At 67.2% G+C, this 24,614-nt stretch overlaps 1 protein-coding gene and 2 long non-coding RNA genes across 24 annotated transcripts in view; 2 read left to right on the forward strand and 1 right to left on the reverse strand.

Annotated features, from left to right (window-relative positions):
* INF2 (inverted formin 2) overlaps positions 1–23,943 on the reverse strand; it is a 29,806-nt gene extending 5,863 nt beyond the window's left edge. For 4 of the 16 annotated variants that reach the window (XM_082737374.1, XM_082737385.1, XM_082737373.1 and 1 more), the window contains exons 1-18: positions 19,970–20,092; positions 9,134–9,533; positions 7,807–7,922; positions 7,566–7,725; positions 7,151–7,184; positions 6,517–6,658; positions 5,624–5,765; positions 4,783–5,481; positions 4,163–4,308; positions 4,017–4,078; positions 3,402–3,504; positions 3,113–3,198; positions 2,637–2,737; positions 1,919–1,989; positions 1,725–1,832; positions 1,564–1,634; positions 533–653; positions 32–196 (exon numbers count right to left, since the gene is read on the reverse strand). In XM_082737374.1, the coding sequence (XP_082593500.1) occupies positions 32–196; positions 533–653; positions 1,564–1,634; positions 1,725–1,832; positions 1,919–1,989; positions 2,637–2,737; positions 3,113–3,198; positions 3,402–3,504; positions 4,017–4,078; positions 4,163–4,308; positions 4,783–5,481; positions 5,624–5,765; positions 6,517–6,658; positions 7,151–7,184; positions 7,566–7,725; positions 7,807–7,922; positions 9,134–9,524 (2,718 nt within the window). In that variant the 5' untranslated portion in view covers positions 9,525–9,533; positions 19,970–20,092. Of the gene's footprint in view, positions 1–31; positions 197–532; positions 654–1,563; positions 1,635–1,724; positions 1,833–1,918; positions 1,990–2,636; positions 2,738–3,112; positions 3,199–3,401; positions 3,505–4,016; positions 4,079–4,162; positions 4,309–4,782; positions 5,482–5,623; positions 5,766–6,516; positions 6,659–7,150; positions 7,185–7,565; positions 7,726–7,806; positions 7,923–9,000; positions 9,534–10,942; positions 11,027–11,095; positions 11,283–19,969; positions 20,093–23,513 lie in introns of those variants that run through there. The other 12 variants (XM_082737375.1, XM_082737386.1, XM_082737382.1 and 9 more) reach the window with 8 other exon arrangements.
* On the forward strand, positions 11,386–14,087 carry LOC309868020. The gene is made up of 3 exons (XR_014313464.1): positions 11,386–11,817; positions 12,404–12,565; positions 13,817–14,087. It is a non-coding gene; the product is annotated as an uncharacterized lncRNA (long non-coding RNA).
* LOC309868018 lies at positions 20,202–24,290 on the forward strand. 7 transcript variants are annotated; one of them, XR_014313457.1, is made up of 3 exons: positions 20,202–20,805; positions 22,475–23,341; positions 23,989–24,290. It is a non-coding gene; the product is annotated as an uncharacterized lncRNA (long non-coding RNA). The 7 variants fall into 7 exon arrangements; XR_014313458.1 differs by lacking the exon at positions 20,202–20,805 and adding an exon at positions 21,084–22,165 and having other exon boundaries at positions 22,408–23,341; XR_014313459.1 differs by lacking the exon at positions 20,202–20,805 and adding an exon at positions 21,084–21,496 and having other exon boundaries at positions 22,408–23,341.
* Positions 24,291–24,614: the final 324 nt, after the last annotated feature.

Below are 24,614 nucleotides of genomic sequence, written 5' to 3' on the forward strand. Positions count from 1 at the left end.
AGCCCGGGGAGGGGTTGTGGACCCGGCCCACCTTCAGGGCGCGCACGAAGAGGTCCCGGAAGGTCTTCATGGTGCTGAACGTGTCCTCCAGGGACAGCCGCTGCGCGTCCTCGCACAGGTACCGCGCCAGCTCTAGCTTCTTCTCCTCGATGGCCTGGAACACCTCATCCAGCGCCCGGGAGGCCTCAATGCTGGCCTGGGGACGGGAGGGCGCGGTCATGGCCCAGGGAGAGCCCCACCGAAGGTACCACCGGCCCTCAAAGGGTCATGGCCCCGGGGTAGCCCTGGGGGCAGGGCGGGGCCCGGCTGCGGGAGGGGGGATGGCCGCTGCCGGTGTCCGTCTGAGCAGACAGAGAGGTCTGGGCACTGCAGGCCCCAGGCTCAGAGGAAGCCCCTCCCTTGCAGGAACGACCTTGGGATCACGGACAGCATGTTGCCCTCCTACGGGGCCCCTCACCCTGGCCTGTCTTCCCCGACCACCCAGGAGACCCCCCAGCAGCTGCCTCCTGGCCCGGACCCTGGTCCAGCTTGCCTGGAGACGTCCGGCGTACTGCTCCTGCACCTCAGGGATGGAGGATGACACCTTCCGCTCCATCTCCAGAAGCTTCTTCAGGTTGGTGCTGGACTCCGAACGGATGAGCTCAAGGTTGATCCTGAAAACCCCAAAGACAGGCGGGGTCAGGCGACAGCTGATGTCGTCTTGCAGGGTCAGCGGACGGGCTAGTGGGGGCCTTCAGCCTGCACACCGGCAGGAATGGCAGGGACACTGGACAGCACACCCACGGGTAGTGGACGGCACACCCTCAGGGTAGTGGGCGACAGTGGACAGCACACCCGTGGGGAGAGCGGAGGACACTGGGTGGCACACCCACGAGGATGGCAGGGACAGCAGACAGCACACCCGCAGGGACAGTGGGGGACAGTGGACGGCACAGCCGCAGGGACAGTGGGGGACAGTGGACGGCACAGCCGCAGGGACAGCAGGGGACACTGGGCTGCATGCCCTCAGGTTCTAGAAGCATATCAGAGCTCCAGGAAGGGCCAGGCGGTGCCGGGGGTGAAGTGCTGGGACAGGGACCCCAGCAGCTCAGCCCATCTTTGGCTCTCAGGCCTGAGAACCTCCCGTAGCAGCGTGTACCTGGAGTTGGAAGGTCCAGGCCACCCTCCCTGAGCTGCTCCTCTGGGCCGAGGGACCCTAGGAATGCAGCCCCACTAGCCTGGGCCTCAGTGTCCTCATCTGTACAACGGGCGTGGCACGGCCTTCCTCATGGGCTGTTATGAGGCTCAGCTTGGAAAAAGGTGGCCTGAGCCTAACCCCTGGTGTGACCACGACCAGGTCGCTCCCTACCGCTCCTAGGTCTCGATTTCTTGCCGAAAGTCACCTAGGAACAGGCCACGATGGACCCAAAGTCCTATTCAGATGTGAAAATGACCATTCTAGGTGGCAGTGGTTCCTGGGGACCCAGCCTGGCCCGGCCACCTCACTGGCCAGGACCAGAGGTGGGGGGTGCTGGTGGGTGCGCCGGTGCTGGCGAGCCCCGTGGGGGGGCAGGGGGCACCTACCCCGCTGCTTGGGAGGGCTGCTCCAGGTCCCGGGGCAGCTGCAGGAGGTCTGGGTGGCCCTTCTCTGCCTCCTGCAACAGGACAAGTCGGGTGAGTGTGGTGGTGGCCACACCCTGGTCCCGGGGATGCCTGAGGGGGGAGTGGGGCCAGCCCGGGGCCACCTCCAGCACGTGGTGCAGCAGGGTCACGCGGCTCTGCTGGGACTTGGTCTCCGTGAGCTTCAGCAGCGTGCTGATCTTGAAGCCGTCGGCGTCCCCCGTGTGGCTGCCCTGCGAGGGTCCGGGTGCGGAGTAAGGGCCCCTGAAGCCCAGTGGGAGGGGGTGGGCATGGGGGGTAGGGGGCGGGGCCCGCTTACGTAGTTGAGGAAGTTTCCAATTTTCAGGATCAGCTGGCAAAAGACGGGCAGCCGGTGGCTGGTGAGCAGGCCTGGGGGAGGGCGCCAGGGCTGAGGGAGGGGTAGGTGCTGCGAGGGGTCTGCAGCTGGGGTGTGGGGGTCTCCCCTCCCCTCCCCAGGGTGCGGTCCCCAGGGGTTCCAGCCCCCCCAGGAGCAGGCCCAGGGACTCTGCACTCCTGTACCCTCCCCACCCCGGGAGCAGATGACCCCTGGCCCCTGTCCGGTACGATGCTGCTGAGAGGAATCTTCCGAAAGGTTGGAGCCGTGGCCTCCCTGGTTCTCAGCTAACCATCCCTTGGGGCTTCAGGGATGGCGGCTGACATGGGAGTGGATGTCCACTACGTGCGTCCCTGCCCTGGGGCTGGGGTACATTCCTGCTTAACCCTCTTTTGGAAAAACTGCTGAGCATTCACAGGTGTCCCTGAGCACGCCCCTTGATGTGCATGCCTGTCTCTGTGTATGTGAGCCCGCGCGTGCACGGGGGCCTGCGTCTGTGTACGCAGATGTGCGTGTGCCCGTGCCTGTGTGCGTCTGTGAACGCACACGCGAGTGCGTGTGTGTGGCGTGTGCCTTAGGGCAGGGAGTTTGTCTATGGTGAGGTGGGGAAGGTCCATGCCCCGGGACCACTCGCCGTGTGGATTCCGGGCCCCCCCGGCCCCAGGCTGTGCCCCCCACTCACTGCAGCAGGCGGCGAGCACCAGCTGGGCCTTGGGCTGCACCATGTCCAGCACGACGGCCGCGCCCTCACACAGCAGCATGCACTCCACCCGCAGCTGATAGCTGGGGACAGAGCGGGGAATCAGGGCCTGGGTCCCCCACCCACCCAGGGCCTGTAGCACGGGGGCCCACAGCCTGGCCCTGGTCAGTGTGCACATTTCCGGGCCGGGTTCTAGACGGGGACTCCGCAGGACTGGAGTAGGGCCTGGGAAGGGGCACTTGAGACAAACACCCACATGGGACCCGGAAGACAGTTGTCCCCCTGCAGGGCTCCCCACCTTCTCGGAGCAGGGGGGAGCGTGAAGGATACGTGCGAGCTCCCCACGGAGCCCCAAGGGAACGGTCTGCATAGCCGCACTCCCTCCTCTAAGTCTGGGCCCGGCTCCCCTGGCCCCATCCCTGCCAGTGGGCCCTGGGGTCCGAGGGCAGCCCATTCACCAGGGAATGCCCAGCAGGAGGAGGTAGAATTGGTCGGCGTTGGCCAGCTTGGCGCGGTCCTCCGTGAACGAGTGCAGGTTTTCGATCTGCAGGGAGGAGGCCCACACGTGGGATCCTGGCCCCCATCCCCTCCCAGGAAGCCCCCGCACCGCCCGGCACCTGCCCGTGCCTGCCCGCCAGGGCCCACTCATGTCCAGCACAGCTCCGTGTGTCCGTGTGTCCGTGCGTCCCCTCCTCTTTCCCTGTGGGGAGCACCTGGGCAGGGCCGGCAAGGCTCTGCCCCACTCACCTCGTGCTTTTCGGGAAGGAGCTTGAGGAACTGCTTAAGAACCTCCACGTCGAATTTGGTGGTGTCCCCAGCCCGGATCATGGCGGTGACGTCCTCATTGGAGCTGCGGGAGAGAGGGCGTGGTCTCGGTGGGAGCAGAGGGAGCACCGGCCCCCTCCTCTGGGCTCCTGGGGGACCTCAGCGTATGACCTCTTTGCTGCTCAGGCCCGAGCTGCCGGGACACAGAGAAGGCAATCCACCTGCCTGGGGTGGCACAGTCACGTGGCTGGAGGCCGATTCCCGTGCTCCCTGCCTGTCAGGGCACCCCTGCTCCTTCCTCCTGGGGGCTGCTCAGGACCCAGGCAGGGGGCTCACGCATGCCCAGGGACCTCCCTGGCAGGAGCCGGCGCTCAGCAGCTGCAGGGAAGGACCCGGGGGTCGGGGGCACTGCCCGCTGCTGTCTGGGCCTCCGCGTCCCCAAGGAGCAGGCTGGGGCTCTCCAGGGCCCCCAGTTGGGGCCGTCTGGGGCACCGGCTGGCCCCAGGGAGGGGGAGTCGCACTTCCCCGGAGCGCCCCCCCCACCCAAGGCACTGCGCGGCCCGAGAGGGCAGGGTCTCGGCAGGACGAGCTGCTCACCATTTAAACTGCTTCAGAAAGATGTTGAGGTTCAGGCTCTTCTTGGAGTCCAGAAAGGTGATCTGGAAAACACCCCGCCCTGGTGTTGGTACCTGTGGCTGCACAGAGACCCGTGTACCCCCACAACCGGGCCAGGCCAGCCCCACCTCCTTGGGCTCCTTCCTGGCGGGGACGGCCATGCGCTCCTTGGGCTTGGCCTCGGGGAAGCAGAAGAGCCGCTCGATGCTGGAGAAGTCGGGCTCCACGACCTCGGCGCCTAGGCTGCTCAGCGAGGCCCACATGGAGCTCTGCTCTGGGGGGCGGGGTCCCCGGTCAGGCTCACGCCGGCCCTGGGGGCCAGGGATGCCCTCCGGTCGCCATCACGCCGCGTGCACATGGACGGACGCACGCATGCCCGTGTCCCGGCTGGCGGGGAACCGGCCGTCTCATAAGCCTGGGCCTTGACCTTCTCTGACCGAGCATCAGCACCCCGGGGCCCGGGCAGGGCAGGGGCTGTGACCGCAGAGGGACATCTCGGCTTACCAGGGCAAGTGCGGGAGGAAGGGTCTTCTGGCCGGTCCCCGCCCCTGTCCCCACCCCAACCCCCCGCCCCGGACAACCGGGGAGGAGCGAGCCCAGGGCGGAGATTGACCAGTCCGGCCCGCAGGCCGGGGGACCCTTGGCCCAGACCCAGGCACATACACCACACGCAGCGGGGGGACGTGCGCAGGAGGGCGGGGTCCGCGGCCTCAGGAAGGCGGCCGCTCAGGGAGACGGGGGTCCTCACCTCGGGCCACGTTGGACGGCAGCTTTTGCCAGTTGAGCTTCTTCATGCGCAGGGAGGGAGCGAGGACTCGCCGGTGGCTGGGGACGGGGGCAGAGCCCTGGGCCGAGATCGTGTGCGCCACGATGGTCTCCTCCCCACCCACCAGAGAGGCACCGGAGGGACCGGGCGGGGGAGGGGGTGGAGGAAGGCCCCCGTCCAGGCCAGGTAGTGGGGGTGGTGGGGGGCACCCCGGGACCGGGGGTGGGGGAGGTGGGGGAGGAGGGGGAGGTGGGGCCCCGCCAGAGACAGGCAGCGGGGGTGGGGGAGGGGGTGGGGGAGGGGGTGGGGAGGCCTGGGCCCCCAGGACTGGCAGTGGGGTCGGTGGGAGCGGTGGGGGTGGTGGGGGCGGGGGAGGGAGCCCTGCTGAGGAGGAGCCGGGGAGCGGGGGAGCGGGTGGGACTGGGGTGGGTTTCTGCAGCTGTGGGGCCACCGAGCCATTCGCCCTCTGCACGGTGAGATGCAGACCGCTGAGCCCGGCCTCGGGCTGCTGCTCCTCCACATCCGCCTTCAGGGAGCCACTGTTTTGGGGCGCACTGTCCTTCCGGCTCTGGCCTAGGTCGGCCTGGACACTCTTGTGGGCCTTGTTCAGGGAACTCGGGCGTGGCCGCCCCTTGATGGACAGGAGGCGCTCTACCATCTCCTCCAGGGTGCACTCCTGGACTGTGTGGGGGTGTCCAGGGTCAGGGCAGAACGCCCGAGCAGGTGGGGGGGCGAGGGGCCGAGGAGGGATGCCCTCCCACATGGTCTAACGCCCCACTGTCCGCTGGGCTGGGGTCAGGGACACACCGCCCCACCTGCTCACCGTCACTGGCCAGGAGCACGGCCCGGTTCACCAGGTTCTCCAGGGCCTCCCAGAGCAGCTGGCTGGAGGGCAGGGTGGGCTCCAGGTACAGGAGACCCTGCAGCACGGACAGCAGCCGGGCCGATGCGGGGGAGCAGCTCACCTGGGCGGGGGGGAAAAGGACAGGTTGGTAGCCGCGCCCTTCCCGGGGCTGACAACGGCGTCAGACCACCAGGGACGTCCGCCCCATCACTGCTCTGTGCCTCGCAAGGGCCCTGCTGATGGGCCAGAGCCCGGCTTCCCAGACCGGTGCCCAGGTGACATTGGGGGTTAGACACCGCTCCATGCTAGGGGCGGCCCCGCGTGTGGTGGGAGGTGGCCCGGCATCCCCGGTCTCCATCCACCCAAAGCCAGTGGGACCCGTTGCCCCACTGAAACCCCCCACATGCGTCCAGATGTCCCGGATGTCTCCTGGCAACACTCGTCCCCTGGCCGAGAGCCCTGAGTTCAGTGAAGGACAGGCGCTCCCACCGGGGAGGGCCTGAACTGGACCAGAACCCGGCCTCCTGGCCTCCTGCTGGTCCAGACAACCCTGGGGCCATTTGAGGCCATCCGCTGGCTGGAGGTTTGGACAGCTCAGCTACCTCTGATCTTTGGGACAATGTCCTAGAGGGTCCTGTGGCCTTGGCTCTGGGCCTGTGCCAGCGAAGACTTGCCCCAGGCCGCCTGCGCTGGCTCTGGGCTCCTCCTGTCTCCAGCGCCCCCAGCCCCTCGCTGCTCCCTGCTGGGGCCCCAGATCCGGCCCTACGGCTCTGGTCAGGGTGGGGTCTCCCGGGGCAGGGAAGGCAGCCACAGCACAGCCCTGGACCCCCGTCTCTGGAGCCAGTTCCCTGCAAGCTTGCTCCCTGGCTCACCTTGTGGAAGAGAGACTCGAAGACCTCCTGATGGCTAGTCATGTTGACGCCCCCGCAGATGCGCAGGAGCTCCTCCTCGTCCTCGGCCTTGGCCTCCTCGAAGGCCTCCAGCTGGATCAGCAGGTCGGCGTCCTCCAGGTCTCTGGGGCGAGAGGGGCCACATGGGCTGAGGCTGCTGCCCCACCCGCCTCCCTCCCAACCCGGGACAGACACACAGACAGCCCTGAGCGGGGTGTGCTGGGCACGTGGGCCCCATAGCTGGGGCAGTGGTCCTGACAGGGGCCCGGGAGGGGCGTTCTCAGCTGCATGGGTTCCCAGAACTCAAGTAAGTTTGAGTTTCAGGAAAACGGCAAGTGCTGTTTAGCCTAAGTATGCCGCACGCGCTACCGGGGGCGTGCTCACACCAACGGGACGGTCGCTGTTGTATCTGGCACCCCCCAAGCTGCTGGGTGGCCCTGCTGGGCGGCCCGTCAGGCAGCGTGACGGATGACAATGGCGAGGTCTCCGGGACCTGGGTTTAGCGGGGTGGGCCCGCGGGGGCTACTCCCGAAGTTCCCTCTGCCCGTCGGGAGGTGCTGCTCCGGGCCCAAGGGGAGGGTGAGCCGGGTTTTGGAGAACAGTGATGGGGACTCACCGTAGCCGCGTCAGAACGTCCAGCAGCTGCAACCCTGGGAAGGGACGCTGGGGTCAGCGGGCTTCGGAGGCTGCTCGGGTCAGCCCCCGTCCGAGGTCGCTTGCATCTTCTGATACCTTCCCCTCTGCTCTCTCCCTGGGCTCCTTCCCACCACCCAGAACGTCCAGCCCATGGGGCGGGAGGGGGACCTGCCATTCCTGTGAGTGCCAGGAACACTCTGGAGGGCACACTAAATGGCACGGCCACCACTGGCAGGACCGGAGCTGGGGGGTCAGCCTTACACTGAGAGCCATGCAGGACTCATGTCCGGGGCCCCAGGGCCCCGAGTCCACCACAGGGAGCGGCTGGGGGCCGCTTCCCAGAGCCTTCCTCCGGGGTCCCGCAGGGGGCACCGGGGCGGGCTGCGGGCGGTTACCCGTGAACTCCCCGCGCAGCTGGGTGCGGGTGCGGAGGTCCTCGGGGCCCAGGATGATGGCGTTGACCACGCTGAGCAGGGTGACGACGTAGGGCACGTTGTCAGTGTCGGAGAGCTCGTTCATGATGACGCTGAAGCGGTACTGTTGGCTTCGCACCGTCTGCAGGGCGGGCGGGGTCAGCACGTGCCCCGGGCGGGGTCAGCACACGCCTGGCCCGCACCCAGGCGCCCCAGGGCTCACCTTGTAGTGGTCCAGGGCGTCCAGGGTCAGCCCGTGGCCCTCAGGGGAGTAGATGCACAGGGCAGCCAGCAGCTCAAATACCTGCTTCTTGACCATCACGTTGGATGTATCCAGAGCTGCGGAGGGTCAGGGAGTCTCAGCGGGGCCCCCCCATCAATACCAGGCCTGGGCTCCTCCTGCTCCCCGCTGTCCTGAACCCACACTCCAGCTGGACAGGCAGAGCCTGCAGGTGGACACCAGGGGGCACTCTGCACCAGCCCACGGGCCACATCAGGGGCTGGCCTCCCCCTCCCCGGGCGCTGATGTCTCCAGGAAAGGAGAGGCAGACCATGCAGGGTCAGTCTGCTTGAGCTGGGCCTTAGCTCTGAAAGTGTTCCCTGCTGGCTCTGGGCCCAAGGCTCATACTGGCACAGCTTCCCGGGCCAAGCCCATGACTTTGCCCAGCAGCTTAGGGTATCTCCTTGTCTTCATGAGCCCCTGCCTCCCACCTCATCCCCTGGGCTGGGAAAGCTCTGGGGGTGTCCCTCAGCTGGCCTGCTGAGAGACCACAAAGGACTCCACACAGGCATGCGCCCACTCCCAGGGGCCGACCCACCAGCACTCCCCCACCCCTCCCTAGAGCCCCAAGCATCGGGGAACAGGGTTGCTGCCACAGAGCAGAACAGCCCAGCAGGCCAGGAACACAGTGGGACCCCTGCTCACTAAGGACCACCTGAGGTCGTTCCCAAAGGTTGGAGACTAACACTAGGTGCAGCCTGGGGAGCCTTCCTGGAGGAGGCGATCGAGAGTGAGAACTTAAGGAGTCAGCAGGTGCACAAGGCACAGAGCAGCCTGCGCAGGAGGTGGGAGCGGGGCAGAGTGGGCAGGGGCGGGGTGTGTGGGGGCGTGGAGGACGCCTCCAGCTGCAAGTGCTGGCCAGAACTGAGCGGCGGTGACCTGTGAGGCTCCGAGGGGCTTGCGGCCAGGTACAGTGTAAGCGGGGGCGCGCCGCTGGACGTGTGTTTTGGCCCAGATGAGTCCGGCTGCCAGGGCACGGACTAGGGTGGCAGGTGTGGGGGTGGGGGGTGCTGTAGGCCGGAGGCGGGGAAGGGGGCAGGGCGCGAACAGGCAGAGGGCTGGGCGGGAAGACCAGGCAAAGCCACGGAACAGAGGGGGCAACTAGGTGCTGCTGGTGGACCGCAGCTCCAAGCTGACCTGGATGTCTCAGACCTGGGGCGAACGGGCACCTGGTTCCTCCTCAGGAACCCCTCCCGCTGCCCTCCGTGGCGCAGGGCCCCAGCCTGAGCTCGGGAGGCCGTCTGGGCCCCCGGCCGCGGCCGCGGCTCACCCAGGGACAGCTGGCGCACGTAGGCTTGGTTGCTGAGGATGTACTCGATGCCCTGCTGCGAGTTCATGACGGCTCGCACACAGCTGACGCACGTGAGCTGCAGCAGGGCGTCCGAGATGCGGGCCACCCCGCGGCCGGACAGGCGCGCCAGGGCCTCGAGCAGCAGGTCCAGGCCGCTCTGCTCCAGGAACTGCACCATCCAGCCGCCGTCACTGCTCTCCAGACGCTTGCGCAGGCCTGAGTAGTTGACCACGGACGGCATCTGCAGCAGCCGGGTGCACAGCTCGGGGTCTGCGCTCTCCAGGTTGGCCTCCGTGGGGTCCGAGTCCTGGGGCCCCAGCTTCTCTTTGAGCGCCGCCCACTTGCGCTGCGCACCCTCCTTCACCGACATCTTGCCGAACTGTGGGGCCAGAGGGAGAATTGCCGTGAGCCTCCAGCCCACGACGGGAGGCGGGGTCTCCCCCTGTGGTGTCTCCCTCCACCTGCCAAACAGGCCTGGGAGGGGGGAAGCTGTGCCCTTGCCCCGTCAGGGCCGCCACCGTCCACGGGCTTCTCACGCGCCCCCGACGGACGCCTCCCCGTCCGCCCGAGGACCTCGAGGTGGCCACACCGGCAGGAACACCACTGACTCAGTGGTGACGATGCACCAGAAGTGGAAGTGGCGTCTCTGGGGCTCCCTTATCTTGTCCCAGAGCACTTCCCCTGCCCCGGGGACAGGCTCAGATAGGGAGAACCGGGAGGGGCTGTCCAGACCCGGGGCACTTGGGGGCTGCCCACAGCCTCAGGCGTGTGGCTGGGGAAGGGGCTGACTCGAGGGTCATGTCTGGAGCCCACCCCCCATCACAAGCATGGCCAGGGCCCCATGGGGCCCCGCAAGGCCCTGGCCTCCGAGGCCCTCAGGTGGTCAGGCTGTATGGGCAGAGGACCAGATGTCCCCCTAAACCCTTGGCATGTGGACTTTACTGAATGCAGTCTCAACAAGAATGCCCCCAACACCAGCCTTTCCCCAAAGGAGGCCATACCCGCTGTGCCTCTGTGCCTTTACCACATCCACCAAGCCACGCTCCTGGGGGCCCTTGGCGGTGACTCTGTCCTTGGCCAGAGCCCCTGGGGACTGGCCTCAAAGGTCAGTGGCAGGCCAGGCTCTCCTGCAACCATGTATGGCTTGGGTCTTGCATTTAGTGCGTGAGAAGGACGGCACGGAGCTGCTGAGAGGGGGCCCGAGAAGCAGAGCATGGGAGAACCGCCGTGCCTCAGGCCCAGGGCCTGCGCTCGCCACTGCCCACCCCAGCCCCCGAAGTTACAGGAGAAGCAAGGGTGGCACTGGAGAAGCCAGGTCACGTGCCCATACCCCAGAGCTGGAAAAGGCAGAACCGAGTGAGCCTGGAGCCCAGGCCAAGGGTGGAGAGAGGCTGGCCGTCCAGCCCGGCCTCCCTCTCAGGGCTGCCGGACCTAGAGCCTTAGGGGGGGGACTCCAGGGGCCATCGGAGGCCCTACAGGAGCTGGAGGCTGAGAGGGGACAGGAGCCCAGAAGTCTGCCCCTGGCCTGGCTCCCGGGGAGCATTCCCGAGGCCCCGCCCCCTCTGCCTCAGTGAGCACCTCGCGCGTCCTCCTCTGCGCTCCCCGAGCCCCTCGCCCGCAAGGCATGGCCCGGCCTTCCTGCAGCCTCTCCTCTACTTGCAGCCCTCACCCAGGCCCTGGCTGGCTGCCGCGCAGGCCCATGGGGTGCCCCAGGGAGGCGGCCTGGCTGAGGGGAAGAGAGGCTCCGGCCTGCTGGGGCATGGGCTCTGGGCCCACCGGGCCACTCACCCTGCATGAGACGCACTGTCCTCACCCAAACCTCCGGAAGCAGCCCACTGGGAGCATCCTGGGAGGCCGTGGGTGTGGGCGACCCTGTGGGGAGGGTGCGGCGTGGCGTGTGGTTAGCCCTTGGGACTGCCCCGTATCCCACGGTCCACTCACCCAGATGCGCAGGACCTTCCGGCTGCCTCCGCCCACCCACTCCAAGCCCTGCTTTGGGCTGCCCCTCTCGCTCTGCTGGCTTCTCATCCCTGCGAACCGCTGAGCAGCCCTGCTGCCGGCTGCGGCTCTGGTCCCTCCCGGGCTGCTCCCGGCACCATGAAGAGCACAGCAGAGCGGCCTGGGCACACACTGCCGCCCACCGTGGGTGCTGCAGCTTAAAAGAGGCAGCCAGGAATGACCCTCCCTTCCCCGCCCCCACACCCGCCCCACTGGCCCCAGTCCCTGTTTCCTTGGCACAGCGGAGAGGCTAGAGCACGAACCCTCCCAGGCCAGGCCTCCAGCCTCCTGAGTGTCTTCTCCAGCCAAGAGCCCCAGGGGTCCCTAGATGCAGGAGACAATCTCTCAGAGACAGCCCCACCTGACGCTGCCTAGGCCTCCCTGTGCACCCACTCACTGCCCCAGGAGACCGACCAGCGGCCCCCTTGCAGGGGATGATCAGCCTCGACTACCGGCCTGCCCACGAAGGACGCTAGTTGTGTGGCCTGGAGCTGAGTTTCACAAGCTGGTCCAGCCCCTCCATGCGTGCGTCCTACACGTGCCTAGACCAGTGCGCACGCGGCACACACGAGGGCCTCGCATGCAGGCACGTGATCTCACAGGGCAGCAGAGGACGGACAGACGCGCACGCAGCGTCCACACGGAGAGAACACCGGATGCCCACAGTAAGTGACCGCGCAGACGCGTGATCCAACTGGAAAGCGATCCCACCCTCCGGATGCAAGCCGCGGAGACCCGGTCCCCGCCAGGAGCCGTTCAGGAGGGACGGCCTCTGCCTGGCCCCAGCCCGGGGCTGGTGAACGTTGCTGCCCGGGGCCCCAGCGGAAGCGGGCACTTCCCGCTGTCAGGAGAACAGCGCGGGGAGCCACCCTTCCTGGCAGGCCCCGGACCTGCGTGGGAGGCAGAGGCCAGGCCGCTGGGCCTGCTGGCTGTGCGCCAGGGGACGGGCCCCTGCCCCTCTGCTGCGGGTCTGCACGGGGACAGGTGCGGCGGGGATCCCAGGGGGCCAACGGGACCCAGCGGGCACCGTGGGAGCACTCGGGAGCCCTCCGACACCGCCCACGGGCGGCCTGGCCCCGCCTCCGACCTGCCCAGCCCGTGGCCACCAGCCAGGTCCTCCGCCCTGACAGGGCGGAGTCAGATGCTCAGGAATGTGATCGGGGCTCCCCACCCCATGTGGGGGCGGGGCTGGCCTGCCGGGGGCGGAACCACAGGCTCAGGAATGTGGTCTCGGCCCCTCCCACCCCACAGAGGGGCTCGGACAGAGCAGGAATTCGCTTTTACGGAGACTTTTCTGCCGCCCGCACCACTGGCTGAAGAGCACGACGGTCTCCGGGGTCCAGGCTGCACCCAGTCGGTCGGGTGGCTGCAAAATGAGGGGCGCTTCAGCACCCCCCAAGTGTCCCGCAGGAGGTCCATCCGTCCCCTGCACCCGGTGGGCAGGGGTCTTTGTAGAGGAAGATACTGGGGCTCTGACATGAGTGGCATGTTCCCCAATCTTCTTCAGTGCTCAGCTTTTTCAACCAATAAAGTGGGGTTCCCGCTGGGGCAGGATCACGCCTTCCCCCTCAGTGTTCTCCTGGGTCAGCTGAGCCGGGTGGGCTGCTCACCCGAGCTCACCCAGCCCACGCAGGACCTGGAGGGGGTACAGACACCCACCTGCCTTTCTGCCCACACCCGGCAAGCCCCGAACAGCAGTACCAGCTCCTCCAACCGGGCACCCACATGCCCAGGCAGCGGTGCTGACTCACAAGAAGCCACCGCCCCTGGCAGGCGTCTATCAAGCAGTGTGTTCCTGGGGAGGGGACAGGGGACAGGGTCAAAGCTGCCCCCCCCCCCCGCCCTCAGAGTCCAGTGCTGCCACACAGATGGAGAAACTTAGCCAGAGAGAGAGGGTCTCCTGAGGTGGGCACCGAGCACGAGGCTAGGTCCTGGGCATGGCTACTGGGAGGCCACCGCATGGACCCCCCCAGGTTTGGACAGTGTGGCGGGGTGGGGAGCCCAGACTAAGTGCCAGAGCTCGGCACCTTGGAGGAGCGGGTTTGGCCTTCTGTTCCTAGATCGCTGTGAGGGCTGGGGGACCCGGGGAGGGGCAGTGAGGGTGAGGGGGGCAGCAGCTAGGGACCGGGCACCCAGGAGAGGGCTGGCTGCTGTGGGGAGGCAGCTTCAGGACAGCCCTGCCAGCATCAGCACAGGGGCTGGGGTGCTTCTGGGCCCAGAGCCAGTGAGGGCGCGGGGGCGGGGTGCAGAGAGCGAGCTTGTCTTCCTTGGGGAAGGCGAGCACAGCGGCAGGAGCGGGGCTCCGGAACTGGGAGGCAGGGGCTGCCATGCTGTATTTTTAGCTCCAAATTTTTCCACTGCCTGGCAACTCTTATATTGCGTTTCCGGCAGCAAATTCCCTAGAGCTCGGGGGCAGCCGGGGCCGGGCCCGGCGGCAGGCTTGGGGGAAGCCCCTGGAGCGGGTTCCCCCCGGATCCCTCCCCATCACCTTGGTTCCCTTTGAGCTTCTAGGGCACGCAGCCCCTTCCCCACCAGGATGTGAGCCCTCAGAGGACTTGCGTGGGTCACCCACCACGGGGTCACCCCAGGCCGGGGGCCGGGGCACAGCGGGCCTTGGGGAAGGAGGAGCAGCTGAGCGCCAACCCCCCGCCCACCCATCCACAGGTGCAGAGTGCAGAGGGCCCTGGCCGCGTGTTGGTGTCCTCACCAGCCCCTGGCCCACCTCACGGGCTGGGACCGGCAGCCAGCAGTCCTAGGACGGAGCATGGGGCCTGTGGCTCCCAAGCCCTCACCTGACCGCCTCGCTCCCGTGTGTGAGGAGGCCTGCCGGGCCACTGTCCACCCAGCAACAAGACAAGAGGGGCTGCTGGGGGGGCGGATGGGCACCAAGACCCTCACGGCGCTGCTGAATTAAAAACGGAGACGGGAAGTAGAACATCAAGTCGTGCTGTGCAGGATTTCTGCCGTCCGGTGTGTCCCACCAGACACACGCCTGTAAGCTAACACAAGTTGCATCTGGGGTGACTGTGGTCATTTTCATAATTAGAAAGAGGAAGAGCACAGAGAGAGAAAAGACCTCCAGTCTCTGAAGGGCAGTGGGCTCAGCGCAGGTCACCAGGGAGGCAGGGCAGAACTCTGCTGGTCTCCTCTGCGAGGCTACAGCTACGCAGGGTGGAGGGGGACCGAGGGTGCAGGGCTGGGCGGGCTGGCGCGGAGAGCCCGGCGACCCTGCTGGTCAGGGAGGCCAGGCCTGGACGTGGGCCGCTGGGGGGCGGGTGGGACGGCCGGCGGACGCGCGGTGCCCAGGCCGGGCTTGTTTGCGTCCTCCCTGGGTCCTGGCCTCCGGGGCTAGGACTGGAAGTGGCTGGAAGCGCAGAAAGCTGCAGAGAGGGCTGCCCTGGGGTTGAGGATGGATTTGGGCAAACAGGAAACGCCTGCTAGAAAGTAGCGAGGGGCCCTGGGCCTGCCGTTGCCCGGCCCCTGGGAGGAGGGTGCTGGGGCGCAGCCCTGGGCCGGGCGCTGTGCGTCTGCATTTCTGAGAAAGGGCTGGGGGTGGTCTGGGAGTCCCAGGGATGGCTCGGGCGCAGGGGAGGACAGGAAGGGCGGAGGCACCCGTGCTAGGAAGCCCAGCTTTCGCTTCCACCTGTGCTGAGGGCTCGCGGGGACAGGGTGGGCCCCGGCCTTCTGCTGTCCCCGAGCCGCCATCTCCCTGGCTGCACGAAGAGCAGGGCCAGGGGGCTCCCTGGAGGGCCTGCCCACCTCTGACATGCTCAGGGCTCGGGTCTAGAGTCTGGCGCCCCAAGGCGGCCACGGGAGAGTGGCACGATGTGGCCAAGGACCACAGAGGCCGCTGTTGCCACCTTCTGTGGCTGAGCCAGTTCTGTCAGTGACTCCTTGAGGGCAGTGATGGGTACAGACTTGTGGCTGGGTGTGAGGGAGTGCAAGGAGCTGGCTGGCCTCAGGTGGCAGGGCGGCACTTGAATCTGGGGCCTCTCTATGGCAGGCCCAGCCCCCGACCACACCTTCCACCTGCAGGGCCTCCCGGGGCCCCACGAGGACCTCAGGCTGGCCACCAGAATCCCTCCTTTCTGGCTTCTGCCCCCCAAGTTCAGAGGCAGGCAGCTCAGAGATGCCTCCTCCAGGAGGTCCCTGTCCCTCCCTGTGTCCCTGTTGCCTTCAGGAAAGGCCTCACCCAGTCTGGGAGGACCCTCAGTGCCTCAGGCTTTGGGCCCTGCCGTGTGTGCTCGCAGGCCTCAGGCTGTAGAGGAGGGGCTGAAGACCGGCAGTCCCAGCCCAGGCCGCCCGGGCCGCCCAGGAGCAGGGAAAACAAAGCCCCGGATTGAGGGTGGGGGAGGGGCCGCTGGCACTGCCAGGGCCCTGGCTAGGGCCCCGGGGGCAGAGGATGGCTCAGCTTCTGGGTGAAATCAGGCTCTGCTGCGGCCTGGCTGTGTCCCTGGAACAACCACAGGATTTGCCATGGCCCTGGGTCCAGTCCTCAAACGGGCCGAGCACATCAGTGCCAGCCCTGGAGCCGGCCGGTAGACCCACAGGACGCCCTCTCTAAACCAGGCTCTGGAAGTGCCCAAGTGCCCACCCTTCCACGGCACCCACCGCCACCGCCTCCTCCTCAGCCAGGCTGCCAGGGGCCAACATGGAGCTGGGACGCAGCCTCACTCGGTCCCTGGGTCGCCCCGGCTCGGCAGGTGAGCAAGACGCTGGGCGGCCAGCACCAGATGCCGCGAGGCATTCCTTGTCCGCTGCCAAGGCCCGGGCCCGTGGAGGACTCGGTTTTCCCATCCTCAAGTGGCCAGGATGTTCTCCGGGGATGCTGGGTTGGCAGAGCCTCGCCCCCCCTGCCGGCCACTGGGCCTGCCTGGCCTGCACGGTCCCTCCTGGGCTGTGCCCTACCTCCACAGCAGCCCTGAAGCCCCAAGCAGGGCCATGTGTGCCTCCAGAAGAGCAGGCTCCCCTCTGGGCCTGTGGTGCTCCTATTCTCCGACTCTCATGTCTCCGTATGTGGGAAGGTGGGGACAGGGGAGGGGGACAGGGAGTGCCCAGTCCCATCTCTGGGCGGCCAAAGAGCAGACGTCGGCCCTCCTGCCCTTGCATGCTCAGCTGTACTGGGGAGCAGAAATGGGGACCCGTGCATGGGGACACGGTCAGCGGGGCAAGCAGGCTGCACACTGAGGCCACACCCGGAGCCTGAGAGGGCCCGGGCACAGGCACAGATGGGGAGACTGAGGCCCTCTGACACAGCTGGCCAGGGCCCACGCTGGCACCCACGCTCATGTCTGTACGCACTCAGCAAGGCCAAGACTGAGCTCAGGAACAGAGAAACCCCCACCCCACGGGCTGTGTGTGTGAGAGAGAGTGTGCTGTGCGTGTAGGCCCACGCTGGCTGGGCACCACGGGCGCTGGGCGCGGGGCAGGGAAGCCGTCACCCAGGCCCCTGCGTGTGTTTCTGGAGCTGGCCTGCTCTCTGACCCACTGCGCCCTGGGTTAGCCTCGAGGCGAGGCTTGGAGGTTAGGCCTCAGTGGCCCCATCTGCTAAATGGGAGGCACCATCCGCCTCCACCCCACAAAGTGTGTCTCCTGACTGGTCTCCCAGCCATGAAAGGCTGCACCTGATGACTCTCGGTGGCCGTGGCCATGCGCGCCTGCTCGGTGGGCCTCGGCCTTCCGGGGCGGGGGGCCTACGCCATCCAACTTCCAGCTCCTTCTCCCCCGCTTGGGCCCAGCTTGCAGGGAGGGGGGTTCTCGTGAGGGAGCTGCAGCCCACGGGTGGGAGGGGGGCACTGACCAGGGAAAACTGCAGGGATGAGGTGGGGCTGGGTGGGAAGGTAGCCCTGGGGGACGGGGGGCAGGCGGAAGACAACATTCTGTCCTCAGGGAGCCCCGGGGGAGGGGCCTCTGTGTGGTCTAGCCATCCGGCATCTGTGACCAAGCCCCCATGGCCGGAAGGGCCCACTGGCTCCCGGGGTCCGGCTCAGCAGGCCTGCGGCTGCTGCCCATCCCTCTGAGCTGCTCTGGAGCCCTACAGGGGGTGCCCCAGAGCCTGCCCCTCCCCTGTAGGGAGCCACAGGGCTGCTGCTTGGCCGGGACAAAGCTCTCCTAGTCCCAGAGTGGTGGTGCGGGGACCCGAGGGTCCAGCCTTGGCCTCCATGTGCCCCCATGGCCCAGCCCGTTCTCATCTTGGCCCCGGGGCAGCACGCCCTCTATGCTGCACTCTGGTCCACTGGAGCAGTGAGGTGAGCATAGATGCTGATGCACACAGTAGGGGCTTTATAAATGCGTCCCGCCACAATGGCAGGACTCTACAACCCAGCAGCCTCAGGCCTCGGTTTCCTGTCCTGTGAAACGGACGATCATCCCAGGACCCGTGCCTCACTGGGTAGATGCGAGGGTCGGAGGCCGTGGGGTGGGAACGTGGCTGGCTGGCTCACTCCTTCCTTCTGTCATTCGCTCGTTTTCCGCCCAGACCCTGCTCAGGACCCGAGGGCATGCGGCCGTGCGCAGGCTGGCCCCTGCTGCAGTGCACCCGGCAGAGGGGGCCCCCGGAAGACCCCCACCCAGTCAGTCCCTTCCTTAATCACACCTTGGGAAGGTGCAGGCCCACCCTTGCCCCTCTCTCCCTGCCTGGCAGGGGAGGAGGCTGGCGGTCACCGAGAAAGAGCTTCCCTTCATCTCGGAGTGCTCTCTCCACCCGGCAGAGCGGGCAGCCGTGCAACCAGTCCCCACTCCTGCTCAGGACCAGCTGGAGCGCCAAAGACCCTCCTCACCAGGGGCTGGCTGGCAGGCGCCACAGGGTCAGATCCTGCTGTCACCCCGAGTGATGGGGAGCTCACCCCCTCACACGCACTCCTTCCTAATGGATTGGAACCAGCCTCCTTGGCTCGGACGTCCAGGGTCTCCCAGGCATGGCGCTGTCTGGGAACAGCCCTGAAGAGACTGGCTCCTGCCTGGGCTCAGCCTCAACCTCCCATAGACCCGCTTCTGTCCGCTGTCTTGAAATGGAGGTGCACATGCCTTTCCCAATCCACTGTGTCCACTGGGCCTCGAACCATGCAACTATGAGACACCAACTGTGTACAAGACCAGTGCGGGAAGGAGCCGGGCAGCTGATTCAGGCCACAGCCCTCAGACTATGGGGGGACTCTGCCTTCTGGTTCCTCCTCGGGGTGCCCTGGAGATCACCCCCTGCCCTGGTCTGGAGCCAGGGCGACGGCATCGTGCCCTGCACCGGCCAGCCGCTGCCTTCCGTCCCTCCCCAGCCCTGGGGCACCTGCTACCTTCTCCAGCCTGGAAAGCCACCGCACTCTGATGAGGCGAACAAAGTGTCTGTGAGGTCAGGAGCTCCCGGGTCCCGGCACGTGAGGCGTGGAGAGGAGCTCCGACAGCCGTCAGCTCCTCCACGAAGTGGGGGCCTCACCTGAGAGCTACACTCTGCTGGAAACCAGGGCAACCCTGACAGACAGGCTGCCTGGTGGGTCCCAGGAGGGCAGCCCCACCTGATCACCGCGGTCCTCTCCCCAGAAGGGCCCCTCCCCGTGACGAGCTGTCCACCAGCCCCGAGCTCCTCGGGGGAGACAGAAGGTGGGCCCAGCTGACAGAAGGGGTCAGCTGGGGGCTACTGCCCAACTTGGCTTTTTAAGTCACGAGTGGATGCTGCCCTGGTGAGGGAGTGGGGGTGGGGAGTGAAAGGCCCGGGCCCCAGATCCTTGACACCCCCTCCCCGAAGGCTCCCGGTCCTCGACGGCGCTGTGAAGGGGTCTGGGGTCTCTTCCTCCCCACCGAGAGTGACAGGGAGGAAGTGCACACCTGAACCAGTGTCCCCACCCTTCAGGGTGCGGATGGGGACACTGAGGCCTAGAGCAGGCGAGTGTCCTGCCCAGGTCCGACTGCGGAGGGAGCAGGAGGTGGGGCTGGTGGGAAGGGGAGTTCCCAACCCCAGCTCCCCCTGAGGCTGTGCGTGACTCAGGCAGGGTCACAGCCATGCCTGCCCACAGGACTGCCTAGGCCAGGGCAGGAGCTGCTGTGGTCACAGCAGGAGTCTGGCTGCCCTGCAGAGGGGTTTGGGGGGTGGAGGAGGTAGGGGGGTGGAGGGGGTGGGAGCAGCCCCTAGGTTACCAAAACTCAGGAGGCCAGGCACTCAGACCCACCTGCCCCCCCCCAGGAGCAGCTGGAGGCTGATGGGGGCACGGCTGGTAACCCCAGTTCCTTCCTGAGGTCGGGCTCATTCCTCACTTCCCTCCTTGGGAAGGGGGTTCAGGGGTGGGGTTGGAGGAGCACAGAGCCAGCCTCCCACCTCCCGGTTTGCCAGGAGGAACCCGGAGCAGACGGGGGCTCGTGCCCCAAGGCTGCCTGTGGCGGTGCCAGGGCCCCGGGTGCGCCCACGTGCGCCCAGGCAGCTACAGGCAGCCGCGCCGGCGGGACCCGAGGCCCACGCGCAGCTCGCCGGGCTCCCCCGGCTGCCGACCCGAAGTTGAAGTTTTTTTCCCAACTGTGGCTGATCCATGGTCAGGACGCGGTCGCCGCGGGGACAAGACATTCCGGCGGCAGCGGCAGCGGGCGGGGCGGGCGGGCTGACCCTGGGCTCACCACCGCGGCCGGGGCGTGCGGGCGGCGTCCCCGCGAGGGGGTCGGCCGTCCGGGACGGGCTCCGCCCTGGGGCCGGGGCCTCCGCGGGCGCCACGCGGGAGCCGCGAGCCGGGAGCCCCGTGCCGCGCTGCCCCAACCCCCTCCCCGGCCCAGGAGCCCCCGCGCTCGGACTCAGTTTCCCCTGCGGCTCCCGGGGCGGGGGCAGAGGTGTGGACTTACCGGGCGGGGGCGCGGGGGCGCTCGCTCGGGTCGGGCAGGGCCGCGGGCTCCGCAGGGCTCGGGCCGGGCTGGGCGCGGGCTGGGCTCCCCCGGCGCGGGGCGCGCGGAAGAGGAGGTGCCGCCCCGCCCCGCCCCCGGCGGCCACGTGGGGAGCGGGCCCCGCCCGGGGCGGAGTCGGGGAGGGGTCGGCGGGAGGCTCCCCGCGCCGCCCGGCCGGCCCCTCCTGGCGGGCGCGGCGGCGGCGGGGCGGGAGACGCGGATCCGGGGCCCGGGAAAGTCCCCCCACCTCGGACCTCGCGGTGGGCCGCCCCCCTGGTGTCCCCTGCGCCGGGCCTTCTCGCCCCCGACCCCTCCTCCGGTCCAGCCCCCGCGGGCAGCCGTTGGACCCGTTCAGCCGCGGGGCTCAGGGGCAGAGTCCGAGTCGGGCTGTCGCTCGGCTGCCGCGCCCCTACCTGGGACCCCTGTGCTGGCCCCTGGATCCCCGGCTGAGGGTCCCTCGCGGGGGCGTTCTGCGGTGGACAGAGCCCCCACCAGCCGCGCCAGCCCCTGCGGGCCTCGCAGCAGCGCGGTCAGAGTCCGCTGGGGGTGGGGTTCTGGGGCAGGCTGGAGGAGCTGGGCCCTGCAGGCAACCGATGCTCCCCGCCTGCGGGAGTGCTGGGGCCGTGTTCTCTGCCACCCCCTCCTGGTTGCCCTGCCTCATCAATCCTGCGGCACTGGGGGGCCTGATCCATGACCCCCACATTCCCTGGAGTGCGGGGGACCTGCCCCTTGCACGCTCAGAAATCCTGGCTGACCGGCTTGGGAGAGGTGGCCCCCAGCTCTGGAAGTCCCTTGGGGTATGTAACCCTGAGGCGGAGCTCACAGGGAGCGGAAGGCCCCAGGCCTGAGGGCCCAGGGGACCCTGGGTGAGCGAGGGGCAGGTGAGGCAGGCGGTCCTCTGTCCAGCCCGTCTGTTGACAGAGACACAGCCCCTGCCCCCAGGGCCCCACTCCAGCGCTCAGGGTGGGAGTCAGGCCTGGACACGACTTCAACTGTCAAGCCTCTGCTTCCCCACCTGCAAAGGAGGACTGGAGCCTCCAAGGCCTGTAATTAGGGCGAGATGAGAACATGGGCTCGTCTGACCTTTCTGGAGGCCTGCAGAATTCAGAGCCTGGGGAGGCGGGCCCGGTGGGTGGGACTGGCCACGGAAGGGCAGAGGGCAGAGGGCATTCCCCAGCCTTGCCCCAGCTTCTGCACCAGGACCCACGGTGCGCCTCTGTCCGGTGGGGAGAGGGCCCGTTGATGCAGACTCCCAGGGGCGTCGCTAGCCTCTGCCCAGCCCCAGGAAATCTCAGGCCAGCCCCAGCACAGGAGTGGCTTCTGGCCACAAGCCAGTGCCGGATGAGGGCCGTGAGTCCCCAGGAGAGCCAGCCAAGAAAGGTGCTTGCCGACTCTTGGACACTCTCCAACCTGGAGACGCAGGCACAGGAGAGCCACTCCGAGATGGGGACTCAGCGATTCTTGGAATGCGCCGAGTCCTTGCTCAGCGTGAGTGCCTCTGCCTGGAAGGCTGGCCAGCCGCCCCTATCCTGCTCCCTGCCCCTCTGCTTGACCCTCTGAGCTTTGGGGCCTCCTCCGGGAAGCCTTCCTGCCCTCCCCAGAGCTGGGTTTCGGGCCTCTCCTCGCTCTCCTGGACCCCTGGATCCCAGAGCCTAGATGCCCAGCATCGGCATGACCGGGAGGTGGGGCAGGAGACACGGGCCAGCTGACTCACTGCCGTCCCGAGGTGGCGCCTGGCTGCTTCCGGCTGTGGTCAGTGGGTATATTTGTTGGCTTAATGGATCGAACTAGGCAGTGGAGGAAAGGGTGACCTTCTAGCCCTGGGCCTGGGCTGGGGAGGATGGCCGAGCCAGAAGCTCAGCGTTGAGCAGGGTTTCTGTGCCTCGCGCCCCTGCTCTCACCCCCGGGCGGCGGAGTGGGCAGAATCCAGAGCCTCACCCAGAGACTGGAGTGGACGCCTGGCATGGCTGGGGTCTGCATCCCAGCCAGCTGGCCAGTCCTCCTGTGGCCCGCTCAGCAGGGAGACCCCCTGCTTCGATGGAGAGGAGGGGGCTGCTGGGGCCCGGCCGGCACCACTGGTGTGGCCTTCTGCCCAGGGCTTTCTCTCTGGTGCGCCCTGGCCCCCAAGGGCTGAGTCAGTCCACAGCAGGCCAACAGGTAACTGGCCGGAGCCGGCTGAAGACAGCGGGGAGGGAGAGTGTGTGTGGGGCTGTGTCCATGGGGTGGGTGGCTGAGGTCAGGGGCCTTGAAGGCTGTGGGGTACAGTCGCTGGCCTGAGAGTGGCTTTCCCTCAGCCCTGGGCTCTTCTGACCCACCGTGCCTCGGCTTGGTAGGGCTCGTCCTGCCTTACCCACAGAGACATATAAAGACGCCCCCAACCCCCGGTCCATTTCTTCCAGTGACTCTGCACCCCAGGCACACCCCCATCCAGACCTCGTTCTGACCTGATTTCCTGTCCCACCCCAGAGACTTCCTGTAGCCAGGACAGCACACTCGGCCCATCTGATGACGGACATTATTTCTGGAAGCTACGTCCACCTGTCAGATCCCTTCCTGGGACCTGGGTCTCTTTTCGGAGCTGCAGGTGCATCTGTGCCTACCCCCAGCTCTGGGTAACCTGATGCCCGAGGACACGGAACATGCTGGAGCTTCCACATGTGGCCAGCCGCCTCTGACCCATTGGCCAGAGTCCCTGTGTCCCCGGCACCTGACTCTGGGGGAGCACGCGCCCCCCCATGCTCTGGCAGAGCAAGGGTGCCCTGCTCCCCGCCCGGGCTGGCACAGAGCAAGCCCCCGCCTCTTGTCAGGAAGCAGAGCTCAGAGACTGGATGGGCAGACCTTGAGTGAGCTCTGCTGGGAGCAGGAAGGCAGGCGTGGGCGTCTCTCAGAGAGCAGTCTCCCTGCCTGACGCGTGATGCGCAGGTGAAAACCAGGACAGCCCGAGAGCGGTGGGTGGGCCCCTGTGAGCCCAGGGGGGCCCTCTGGGGCCCCCAGAGATCCTGGGCAGCAGCGGGGACTGCAGTTTCACTTCCCCGGACAGGCACCCAGAGTGATCTTTATTGCTTTCATTTTGAAACCTTTTCCCTTCTGTTTCCTTTCTGGGATGGCCTGAGATGACCTCGGACACTGCTACAGAATGGAGTTAGCAAAAGCATGCCCGGCCACTGACCCACTCAGCCACGGTCCACCCACCCACCCACCCAGCCCTCCAGCCACACACCTGTCCGTCTGTCGTCGGTCCAACCGCCTCCCTACCCACCGGCCCGCCCGCCGGTGCCCCCACTCACACACCCAGCCGTCTGTCCAGACACCTGCTTCAGCTAGTTCTACCTAGTGAGTAAGAGCCAGGGTACCCAGCCTTTGCCCAGAGCAGCCACGGCACCCCGGACAGCCACTCCTGCTCTGTCCTTGTCCATAAGGACGCCGTACCTCCGGTGCCTTCCGAGGCGGCTCCTCCCCGTGTCCCTATCTCTCCCTCAGTGCCGTGACCCCGTGGTCTCAGTACCTGCTCACGGTGGCCTCTCAGGGTTCCCTGACGGTCCTCTGTGTCCCCAGCTCAAACTGCAGGGAGCCCCCGAGGGTCTGGCTGCTGGTGCTGGCTTCCGGGAGGCTGAGGTCCGTTGGGACCCGCCCCGCTCGGGAATTGCGGTCCAGGAAGTGGGATCAGACGGTCCTCGTGGGGGGGGCAGTGGCCAGGAGTGGCCTCTCCGTTCTTCACGTGAACACCCACACGCACGCACAGGACAGTCTCATGGCTGGCGAACGTGCCTGCTGGTTAACACACGTTTATGACCCTAAGGCCACGGCCGCCGGGGAGCATGTACCTGGCCGCAAACACTTTGAGTCCCCGACTAGCAGGTCCCCAGCTGACGTCGAGGGAAGTGACGGCCTGCCCCCTGGTTTCATTCCACACCGTGAGCAAGGGTCCATCTCGGCCTGTCCAGTGACGTGTTTTCCGCATTTTTGTCCTTCCTTTGGAGATTTGCTGTGGGAGTGGCTGGGACATGGCTCCCGGGAACACACCTGTGTCGGGAGACTGCCTCCCGGGCCCGGTTGCAGAGCGGCTGGCCGGGGCTCGGCGCGAGCGAGTAGGTGCGGCAGATCCTTGAACAACACGGGCTTGAACTGGCGGGTCCGCGTAGACGCCGGGTGTCTCCCAGTGAATGTGGTCCGGTGCTGTAAACGTATTCTCCCTAAGATTTTCTTGGTTACACCTTCTTTTCTCTGACTTTTTCTATGGCGAAAATATAGCGTGTAACACAGCGCGCACAATGTGTGTTAACCGATGGCTTGTGTTTTGGGGGGTCAAGTTCTGGGGGAGTTAAAAGTGACGTGTTTTTCGACTGTGCGGGGGGCAGGTCAGCATTGGTGTCAGAGTCAGCTCTACGCGGAATACGGCGTCTCTAACCAGAAATACACATGGCACCATGTCGTGTGTTGACGAGCCGGTGACATGCAGGCCAGATGCAGGCCGACCTTGACCCTGGGTCCCCTGGAGGCGAATTCGTGGTTTATGGTGACCAGAGACCACCACGGCCATGCCCTCGGGCTGCTGAGACTGTGGCCACCCCACTGCTGGGGGCAGCACAGGGGCACCTGCTCTCTG

This window comes from Mustela nivalis, assembly GCF_964662115.1.
Source record: "Mustela nivalis genome assembly, chromosome: 6".
Lineage (NCBI taxonomy): Eukaryota > Metazoa > Chordata > Mammalia > Carnivora > Mustelidae > Mustela > Mustela nivalis.